We start from the raw sequence: 12,065 nt of genomic DNA, 5'->3' as shown, positions 1-12,065 counted from the left end.
TGGAAACTTCTGCTGCGACAATATGATTTATTGGAATCCATAACTATTGTCAGCGATAAATTGTCTTTTTGCTCACGTCTTTGAGAAGAGAGAAAACAGCGTTTCCTGGGTTTGGCGGTTTAACGGTTGCGGTCGAACTGTTGCAATGTTATACCGCCATTGAAATGCGAAACCAGTTTTCTTCAAATGCCACGAGAAGAATATTAACATTTGCATCTGGTGTTGCATTTGCACTTGTAGAAAGCATTTTTCTCGCAAGCCTCTGCGCCTACTTTATTTCTATCTTTTGTTTGTAGAACGTGAAAATCTTAAGCGCTTTCCAACTTAGTAATTCTAGTTAAATACATTCTTCACACGATTTCTATCAATATTGAATCACTTAAAATGCTATTTGCTCTTGCAGCATATCTGTTACATGTTGCAATAAGAAAAACAAAATTAACGATTCTTAATCTAATTCAGAACTATATAGATACTGATTTTTTTTAATTGCCCGAACTAAGTTCTAAATCAATTTTTGTTAGGAAAAGAAATTCTCCGCATAAGTAATTTTTTTTTGCATTTTTATGGTACATAGTGCGATGCATCTTCAATCTCGCGCGATGAAATGAATTCATATATTCGTGGATAACAAGAGGACCATAAAATTTAATGAATGATATATTTTATATGTACCACCCGGTAGATCTCTGGTACTGCCCACATATTATGCGCTGCCTACGGACTTGCCCGTATTGCATTGTATACGCGAGAACAAAACGATGTGGTGGTTTATATCGCATAAGCGTCGCGGGTGTCGCTTATTTACGCATGCATGGATCGCAGGAATATGCTTAATACGCGGCCGGCAAGTGCGGATCGTATTCATCCCGGGTATCCCGGGTCACGTAATCATCGTATAATCGTAGCCATGTATATCCCCCGCACGAATATTCATCTCTTAAATGCACGCCAAGTGCGACGAATGCATTAATTTCAGGCCGGGATTCCTGCGTTAATATTATTCGTAATGAGGCGGCGCGCCTCTCTCTCGACTCGGAAATCTGATATTAACTATCATTATCGCAATGCTCTTGCGTAATTAAAATTACGATCGGCTTTAATGTTCTTCATCGCTTTTCGCATCGATTTACACCGAACTTTAATTTTTTAATCGCTCAATTAAATTGTTGCAAAATTCCGCGACGCGTAGTTTTTCTTTCGCGTTAAAAACTTTTTTTCTTTGCATTATCGGATACTTATAAATTTTATTTAACTATACAAAACGATTATTCAGGATTATTCAGACAGAAGGGCGTCGATAATACTAATTAATCTCTTTTTCTCAGAGAGAGATCGCAGTTATTCAATTTATGGCTTCAAATAGTTATTGTATCATTAAGTCATGTTTAAGCTATAATTAATTTTGCAAACAATACGAACCAATCGATACCCATCTGAATTCGAAGCCATTCGCAAAATGCCCGTTACGCTGTGTCATGAAGCACGAACGCATAACCAACACGAAGGATTGCATAACGCATTGCGAGAAGGCTGCACTCATGGCGCAGTTTGAATCATAATAGCATACACCGACTACTAGATTGTTGTTTACCGAAACGAGACGGCAATTGCATGATAAATGGTGTCGTGCGCAGCGCGAAAAGATATTTCGATATGTTTGTTCGACAGTAAGTAGCATGATTGTTGGAGGAATCGCAGCGATCTGAATTCTAGCGATCTTTCAAATTAAAAAGTTAAAATTAAATTATTTTTTTCAAAATATTTTAGGGTATCGTTATGAAAACGTGGTGTTGCATATCGTCGAACGATATAATAACTCAAACTCGCGAAAAAAAGAGAGACACGCGGTCGACGCGATGAATATGTAGAAGTCTTACATTCCACAGATGTGAGATCTGCGATGCTCTTGCGTACTACTTTAACGGCCGATATATTCACCCACAATATCTAGACACCACGCACGTCTAACAGATACATGAAAAAATAGAACATTTTTGGTATTTTCACCTATTCGACACTTACGCTGTTAGCATACTAAAATGTATCGACGTATGATGGTTATTGCGTACGTGTGAATTACGTAGAACGTGTTTACCGTTGGCGTGACCAACGTCAGTGGTACCATTAGCGAATCCAACGTGGAAGAACAAACGTGCTTGACCTTTTAATGTACGAGCGAGGCCGCGTGGGTGTATGCACCACCGTGTGCCACCTATTCTCATCTCATTTGCGGCAAGAGCATCGGTTTGTCTTATCCCCGTGCACGTAAAGACGGTTAATGGAAAAAAATTCAATTAACGACGCGCGACGCGGCCGTGTCATTTTCAGCGATTACGAGTCGTGCCGCGCTATAGAAACGCGCATCAACGAATGTAAGATATCAGACGTTCCGGTGAGCGCGTCGTAAGATAATTAACTTGCGAGCCACTGCATTAAATTAGCACGAATGCATGAATAACATGAGGACATGAGGATTATTATACATTGTGTTCGTGCTGTCGAGCTAATGACAGGATTTATTTAAATAACCGATGCGAATTGCAGGCGTGATCGCGAAGATTTCTACATATTGAAGTCGATAGTTCTCGCGACACTGTAAAGCAAACATAAATAAAAGGAGGTGCGTCACTTAATTGCACGCGTTACAAGTAATTATTAAGTTTCTCGTGATTTCGTAATAGCGCGTGGGTATGTAAGTAGCGCATGACGGCGCCTGACATAATTATTGCGCAGTCGGTAGACTCGTAATTGATAGGAAGATTCGGTTGACAGATCACAGTCAGGAAAATTTGCAGATAATTATTGCGTACAAGAAAAGTGCATTTATTAATAGAATAACATATGATTTCCTGTAAAATGTGATGATTAAGGTTATAGTATCAACAATTCGATGTTACACGCATTTTGTATACGCATTGAAGTTATCTAAGCTTCGATGTAGAAAAATTGAGTCAATAATAGTAGCTAGTTTATTACATTACTCAAGGATAATTATCGTGATTGCTGAACGTTGATTATCGTAATTTTATACTACACGAATGGTGTTTGAAGTTGCAACATGCGATGATTACAATTACATATGCATGAATACATTCGAATGCATTGAAATACAAAACTATTGATTTCGTAATTGTGATATTTTCCAAATTTAAAATAAAACCGAAATATCGTCTCTTTTTCATTGATTATCGTTCTGAAAATTGATAGACAACATATCAGTATACATGCTGTAAATTATTTTATAACCTTTTGTATATCTTTGTCGCTGACAAGATATGGAATGGTTTATGTTTTCTATTATTTCTATTATCAACCACAATTTATCGAAAATAAATATCAGACACACGTTGCGATTCCATTATGCAAAAATAAACGATATTGTTCACGATACAATTCATGTTTCACGAAACGCTCTCACTGCGATATAATTACGCTTAGTGTCAGGTCGATATGTGTGTCGCTGAATTGCAAAAATGCAATTCCATATTTACGCTTCTAATCACACATTATACACGCATCATGCGTCACATTCACAATTATCGTCATCAGCACAATATAATGAATCAACCAATGCAAATTTATTTTACAAGAAATTATTAGAAACAAATATTGTGCTGTGCAAAATACATCTAGGTTTTTTTAAATTCTAAATAGAAAAAAGATGATAATCTATATTGTACGTTTTTCAGCACAATCGATATTTGTACTTTTTAAATTACTGTGCTTTAAATTTATGATACAATATAGAATCAGTGATATGTCATCTGTTTAATTTTTTAACATTTTCAAAATTTTAATATTTTTGTTAGAAGTGGCATATTCCGAGTATTTTTCGTCGGAAAAATCTAGTATGTCTAGATTTTTAAGTATTAATTCTTAACGCCATGGACTTCTCTTTGATCCATTGTATAACTGTATCTGTGGTAATTAGATATTACATACATCTCCCTAGAACATTGTCTTTCTTCCTGAAAAGCGCGCTATTTTAAGTGCCGCAAGTATGCCATTAAAAAACGCAACACCCGAGTGTGGCGAATGTGGATGAATGACATGTGGTTTTGTAGATAGGAGAAACTGCAGCGTGGAATCGCAAACGTACCGACACGAATGCACACTGATGCACTTCCGGTTCTCCATAAAGCCGCGATGCAAAGGACGAGTTGAAAAATTCCGCGTTAATCTCCATAGTTTTAAATCCACCAGCTATTTTCTAGGAATTTCAAATCTTCGTGGATCGTTAACTCTTGCCGCCGTGTTAATGCGTGAACATTGAGGTAAATGGTTCGAAAATATTTATTCTTGTCACGCAAGAATTCGTGACAAGTGTATTTCCTGCATCTTTAGACAGATGTGTAGATCGTATGTAGGTCCGTTTCTCTCTTCCTGAAGTGTCGCGCGTATTATTGTTGAAATAATGCCAGATGAGACAATTTCACGACAAAATATTAATAATAAATTTTTAGTGATATATTTTTCGCGTTGAATACGCGTTGCGTATCGCGACGTTTTTATACAGAACACAAAACTTATCAGGGAAAAAACTGACAAAGTATATCGGCAGGGTATTCCGCTCAACCGTGCGGACAGTGACAAATGACAAGAGCGACGCGTTTCACCTCGTGAGGCTAATGAGACGGAACGTGCTCGCCGAATTTCGCTCGGCGAAATACGACCGCGAGGGTGGTGTTATTGCATCTGCTGTGTCGCGAGTTTATAGAGGCGTACGCTTACCAGGCACATAAATTACGCTGTGTTGTGACACGGAATGATTGGTACGGTAAATACAATAGGGTCAAACAGACTCGGGTTTCCTCTAGCTATACCCTTTACCCAAATCGATCGCGATTTAATCAGAATTTGGAGGATACTGTAGAGATATTGGAATAAAAAAATATTTTTTCTGACTATTCTGTGTGCTATGCTAAAAATTGAAAATAAATGGAAATCGCGAAATATTTTTGCGCAAAATTTCTGCGCTCCTGAAATCATACAGCCATCTCGCATTAATATTCCTTCCGCATGAGAACGTACATCCAAGCCCTTCGAGATGCATTAGGTAACCCTTCGTACATCGCTGATTGTACCGCTGAGCAATTACGGAAGCCGTCGCTTCCAACAGCGTCTACGTCGTCCTAACCGCTCCGGCTACCGGAAAATTATCGCCGAAAACATAATCTTTGCGGAAATGAGATGCAATATCGCGCTGCGTACTTTCCAAAGCGCGTTCTAGGGCCGAATGATTTTATCGTGGTGAATTAATTCGTACAATTTCGTTCGAAAATGAAGTTTTTTCATACAATGAAGTTTTTTAATCTTAAAGTGGTAATGTAAAAAGTCTGCTATGATATACGAGAAACTGTTTTCATTAAAGTTGCTAAAGCATAATAGCATCTAATATTACAACTTGTCTCTAAATGCGCAATTTAAATGATCCTCTTTTCATTTTATATCGACTGACAACTTGTGAAATGGATTTTACATATATTTGTGCTGCCGCGTTTTCATATTATAATAAGATAGAAGCTTAAAAATGATAAAACATATACTTCAATTTTAGTGCAAAATTAAAATATAACCGATCGATATATACGAATATAATAATTTTATAAAACAAATATTAATATTTGATTAGTTTGTGTTATTGGATGCTCATGATCAAATTTATAATTACGGTTAGCATATATGTAAATATTGATCAATCGTAAATAATGGATCATTACCGAATTACGCATGGAGTGCGGTATAATGAAAAATTGATTTTTGTTGTTGTTTCGAATTTTAATGTCTGCAAATATTATTTAAATATAAATATCAAAATTTGTATATTGAATCACGCAAGAAAATTGTGCGCTTTATTAGAAAACACAATTATCTTGTTTCTGCCTTCATTTCACATCGGCGGAAAAGTGCGGGATACATTTTCCCTCTTCCAAAACATTGACCGAGATGAAATGACAGTATTCGCAACAGAACTAATGTGGCTAATAGGTACGTTTAAAAAATATAATTTTTTTTATTAGTCATTGTATTTAATGTATTATTTAATTGAAACCATAGTCGATTTAGAAGCAAATATTACTTTGTATTAAAGAATTATTTTTTCTAATTTTGTTTAGTTATATACAACTCTAATTTTGATTCCAATAAAACTACTATTGAAAAATATTATATTTTAAACTAATTTACATTTTTGAATTGTTTTTTTTATCTTTTTCTTTTTAGTTTTATGTGAAACGATTACATGCTAATGTAGTAAAATTGTCTCTTTATAATTTACATTTCAAATGGCACTTGGGCAAAATTGACACACTAAATTATACATTCTAGAATTAAACACGGATGCATTATACCTTTTTTTACCAATTATTTATTAAAGCACTCTAATGAAATCGAAAATAAAATGCGCGATTTTTTTTTCGTTTATCGGGTTCGCTGCCACGAAGAGAAAATAAACTCTTTTAGCCTCTGATTCTCTGTTTATGTTATTACAGCTGACACTGGTGCAGAGACGGGTTACTTTAGTCCATGGAGACAGTGCAAATACCTTCTTTACGGACGAGAGTGGTGTGGTAAAAGCGTCACCAGGTTTGAACCAGTGTGTGAGTTTCGTTTTATGTGTGATTATAAAGAATGATACATTTCATGTAAAAGATACTTTAAATTCCCCTTTGTGTTACAATTTTTTTGGTTATATTTTTATTGCGAAATCAATATTGCGATGAAATAAAATGAAATAAATATGTACAGTGAAATCCTAAAGAACATCAATTACATTTTGCCACTAATGTTCAACATGGCTTAATAAAAGAAAACTCTATAAGCATATTTTTTGATAAATAGATTTGTGGAAAATTTTAATTAAAATTTAAATTATTTAAATAAAGTACGACATTTTTTATAATTAAAAATTAAATATTTTTGGCAAATTAAACTTCAGTTCAATTCATAATTTTATTATTTGATAGTTTTAAGTCACGAGAACTATCTCACATTTTATTTCTATAATTAAAAGTTAAATATTTTCAGCACTGCAAAATTTTTAATGATTACTAAAAACTTGATACGATTTATTAAATAATGTTAATGATAATTAATTAACAGTAATTATTTTCCCGTTTTCTATTCTTCCTTTACTGATTATGTTACGGGAAAATTCGTAGCATGCAAAAAGATGAAGTTGCGGAATTATGCAGTGCTAAAAATATCTGGAAAAAATTCAACGAGCACAGGATTACAATTTAATTATGGATCTGTTCTTTTATTTACAGCGGTTGTGTATATAGCAGGAATAGTCGCTGTTATCGCCTCCATCGTTTTGGCGATCCTAGTCGCTCTGACTGTGCTTCAATTAGCGATGGCCTCCTCCGCGAAGCGAGTTGTAATTTCATACAGCACTGCCCTAATAGCCAAAGTTGGCCTCGCTACAGCGGCGTGTGAGTATAAATTTTCATTAGTATTTCCAATATAGAGAAAAGCCATACAAAAACCGAGTATATATTTACAGCAAAGTGGCACATAGCGGCGCCACGGAAACACAGATACAAATTATAATCCTATTAGTTGTAGACCTTTATGACATAATTTACTTTATATAATACGATCGAAGAGAAATTCTTTTTTAAAAGAAGCACAAATCTCTTGCTCGTTCATTAAGTAATATAAAATAATGTTTAATTAAGGTTTTATTTTATCACAAAGAAATTAATTATGATAAATGGTAGCGTGAAACATTAAATAATTGACATATCAAAGATTATATTAATTTGCTAAAAAATAATTTATATTATAAATAAATTATGTGGAAAAGTTGTAGCTTTGTGCGAGCACTTTAATCAAAAGCTCATTACTTTATTATCTCATGAAAAGTAAAAAAATTGTCTGAAAAAAGAGATTTAATATATTATTTAGACAGCAACACATTATCTAAATAAATATGTATTATCTTTAATCCAGTGGCCATCTATAATCCAGTAGCAAGAAAATTATATCAGTAATGTACATAATCTTATCTAAAATCTCTAAAGTCCTCCATAGATTTTAATTCGAAGCATGATGCATGGTATCTCGTAATTAATATCACTACTGATCTGTTATTATTATGTATATTTTTACGTTTTTATACATTAATTATTTTTGTTTTTATTATTAAGAGTCTTATTATTATAAAAAATTAAAATTTATTGCATACATCTTCCGAGATTATGTACTAACTTTTTGTTACGCGTATTTATGTATTCTACGTTATGTAATGTATTATTCATTGCGGTCCAAGGCCTTGACGTACGAAAGTACGAAGAATCCGAATCACGTTTAAGCGTAGACGTTCTTTTTGTCATAGCACGTAGTAGGTACGTAGTTTTGCAATACTACAGGCACGTAGTAAAATTACTGCTCGCTCACTCGTCTACTTAGTGGCCTACTTACGAGCCTTTATACCGAGCATCGAATGTCTGTGGTAGATCGTGTTACAGTAAACCGATATATTCTAATGCCAAGACAGCGCCGTGTTCTCCCTCCCTTACTGTGTTAATGACTTTGCATGTAAATTAAGGAAAGATCGGACATATCCTGCATTAGCACCCGATTTCCATTCGTGTAATAGCAGATTGACAGGACATGAGAAATTTTGTAGAATTTATTATAGACATCTCTTTTTTCATGCTACTTACAATTGAGTTTGCAAAATTAAATATGTAATATATTAATTAGGTATGAAATATTACTATAAGCTTGAAAATAACAGAGTTATTAATTTTTTAATCGTCTACGATTGGAGACTAGAAGTTTTATAAATATTGTTTGATATTTTTTCAGTTGTGTTGTCGATTCTGGCAGCGTGCCTTTTTGCCGTACAAACGGATGATCTAGCAAAAAGCTTCGTAGTCACGAGAGGACCCGCTTTTTATTTGCAGGTAATGTGGATTTTTTGTAATAGCATGATAGATAACTATTAGAAGTATTTCTAATAGTTAGATTTATAAGAAACAATTTTAATAGTAGAATACAAAATGTATTTGAGTGTGAGATATTTTATTGAAAATAACATGAACTGTGCATTACGAAAGTCCGTAATGCTTTCCTCCCATTACAAATAAAGTAGTAATGTTTTTGCCACATACCTTTCCGCATATGCGCATTAGCGCTGCTTTAACATAACGAATCGATTTCGTTGCTAATTTATTGAATTTGCACGTGAAAAATGTATAGAGTGATAATTTTATTTCTCCAATGCCATCAACGCAACATGCACTCGCTAATGCTTCCATAACGAGTGTCCTTCTAACTGGTTTCTCGTTCCGTTGAATTAACACCGCATCGTTAACAATTTTAGAGGTAACTTTCGATGACCGCTCGATGCGTTCTGATCTTCGAGTCTCTAACTTCTTCCACTTGATATACCGTTAGAACACATCATTCGTCGACGTCATTCACTGGTTTTCGGAACCTGTTGCACGCGGAAGCAGTTGCACGCTCTGCACTTGCTTGATTTTATGCATTTCTACATTTATATGTACATTTGATACGTCGATACAGTGGTGCTCAAACTACGACTTGTAGAAAATATCGGACCAAAATTAATACACCTCTCATTATGCACAATTGTAATGTAGAAATTTTTTTCCACAAAAATTCATATTTACACGAAAAAAAATTTTTTATTACAATTGGTACAATTTCGCTGTATATTTTATGATAATTATAAATAAACATTTACAAATATTGTTTTAAGAAAAATAGTATTAAAGTCGCAGAATTACAAATTTTGTACTTAATTATATTGATTAATTAAGCTGCAGAGGTACGAACAGATACGAAAACCACGTCATAAATAATATCACGTAGCTACAACTGACTTCATATTCATAAAATGATCTGTAATCAGTGGGAAGCATTGACTTGTATATCCTGCATAGCCAGCTATGTATAGAAACCTGTCGCGTTCAATAGACGAAGAGAATGATTTATGTGACAATTTCCTGACGAAGCGTTTCGCTTCAGAGGCAGGTGCCCAGAGTTCTAAGAAGATTAAACCTCGTCTCAGACTTCACGTATCAGATGGTACCTAACTTATTGAACGCGAATAAGTCTGAAAAAAATATATTTTGATAAAGTTGGAAAAGATCACCGAAGGAAAGATATCGTTACTTGGCGTATGAGAAGTGATGGAACATCATGGTCGCTAAAAATATCCTATTCTCGTATAGCCACATAATTACGCCAAGGTGTCGACACACGTCACACACATACACGTATTTTGTACAGGAAAAATAGGCCACTGATTATTAGATTGATAAATTAATGTCTCTCATACGATAAGGAGAAAAAGAAAAAAACAATAACGGTTTTGATCAGTCTGACATTATTAATTATTAATAATCTGCTTAAAACCACAGGTATTACACGTAAAATAAAGATAAATCTTCATTAATAAAATACGTTGAATGTGCATTTGCGTAAAATTTAATCTAGCTCTCATTAAACCGATTTTAATACGGGTACAAACTAATTAAGAAATTTATTGAAACATTGCATTCGTCGCTGGTGATAAATAGTAATTTAAATTGGATATCGATCAAAGCACAATGTCGCGCGCGCGGCGGTGGCGGCAGTCGCGTATGAAAGGACGTCACGTTTTGTAAAACTGAAACGATAACGTCGCCAACGTACCTTGAGTTCCTTCTTATCGCAAAACGGCAGCTTGGGTTTCTCTCTATTCACGATCGTTAATCTCGAGTAGTACCCTCGGATTCCGTTGAGGAAACACTCAGCTGGTTATTATGATTTTCTTGTAGGTTTATTTAGGTTTATTCTGTACGTGAGCAGCAGAAGGCTATATAAATCCAAAGATTGTAGATAAATCCAGAATCATGAATAAACGGAAGTGTAATATATTCGCCAGAGAAAGATTAAGATAATCGTATTTGGAAGTTTTTTAAAATCGGACTTCATTCATACTGCAATGGAAATTTGCAAAATATAATATTATTGCAGAATGCATTCGCAGAAATTTGCAAAATATAATATAATATTAAAAAATCTTAAAAATATTCCTAACACTATACAATTTTTAAAAATATTATAATAAATATATTATACTTTTTTCATATATAAAGCGCTTTCTTGGTAGAATATTCAGAACTTGTCTCAGTAAGAGATGCGTTATTAAAAAAAAGAAATCCTTGCGACATTCTGAGAATAAAAAATATTTATGTAGACATGAAACGCCGCGATTTCTTATCTTAATATAGTTTAAAAATATGCTTGTTATTTCTCGTTTTGTTGTGGCAGGATATCTCGGTATATTACGATTTCTCGGCGAGATATCTCGTCGAGAGCCCGCAGATCTCTCTTTGTTCTGATGAAAATTCAGGGGTAAAGATTACAATATTACGAATATACAAAGGTGAATGCCCTACTGGATTTAATCCATTTTGCCGCTCAAATACAGAATATATATTACGTTTATATATATATATATATTATATTATGTTTAATTTCGTAGTCCATATATTGTAGAATTAAATTTAATTAATTAATTAAAAAGAAGAATGAACACGGTACATCCGGATGATTCGACTCGATTGTGCGATACACTTTCGTTCGCGTGCCAGTCAATCGGCCGGGAAACGTACATCCGACCGGAGAATTAAACGCTTAGAGGCCACCTGATCGTGAGCCAGGCTCAGGTGTTCCCCTAAGTCCTTTCCTCCCACCTCCCTTCCTCCCCCCCGCGACTTAGTTAATATGTGTCGGAGCAGGCACGACTGGTAGATACTTTTAAAACAATGAGTCGACATTGACGGACCCGCAGTGAGCGTTTCGGTGCCGTGAGTTGATGAAGTCGTCACGTTGTTCTCGTTCTCTTCGCGATAAGTGAATTTCTTTTGTTTTCCGGCTGCCATTTTCAGTCCTTTGTCGTGACACGTAAGTTTCGATCGTACTATTTCTTGTTTTTGCGATTAGCTATTACTTTTCTTAGGCACAGTTTTTTTTCTCCATAATTATTGAGAAAAACAAGCTAAAGAAAACAGAATTCTTGATCGATTGTTCGGTACGTCGTA

The 12,065-nt window shown here is 34.6% G+C and overlaps 1 protein-coding gene across 1 annotated transcript in view; it reads left to right on the top strand.

The window, feature by feature from the left end:
* The window catches only part of LOC105679084 (uncharacterized), a 39,225-nt gene that overhangs the window by 18,903 nt on the left and 8,257 nt on the right, over positions 1–12,065 (top strand). Inside the window, exons 2-4 of the mRNA XM_012378875.2 lie at positions 6,495–6,602; positions 7,272–7,436; positions 8,818–8,915. Coding sequence (XP_012234298.1) covers positions 6,495–6,602; positions 7,272–7,436; positions 8,818–8,915 — 371 coding nt within the window. The remainder of the gene's footprint in view (positions 1–6,494; positions 6,603–7,271; positions 7,437–8,817; positions 8,916–12,065) is intronic.

This window comes from Linepithema humile, chromosome 2 (genome assembly GCF_040581485.1).
Source record: "Linepithema humile isolate Giens D197 chromosome 2, Lhum_UNIL_v1.0, whole genome shotgun sequence".
NCBI lineage: Eukaryota > Metazoa > Arthropoda > Insecta > Hymenoptera > Formicidae > Linepithema > Linepithema humile.
Note: the sequence above shows the minus strand (reverse complement) of the source record. Positions and strands in the feature narration are given on the sequence as shown.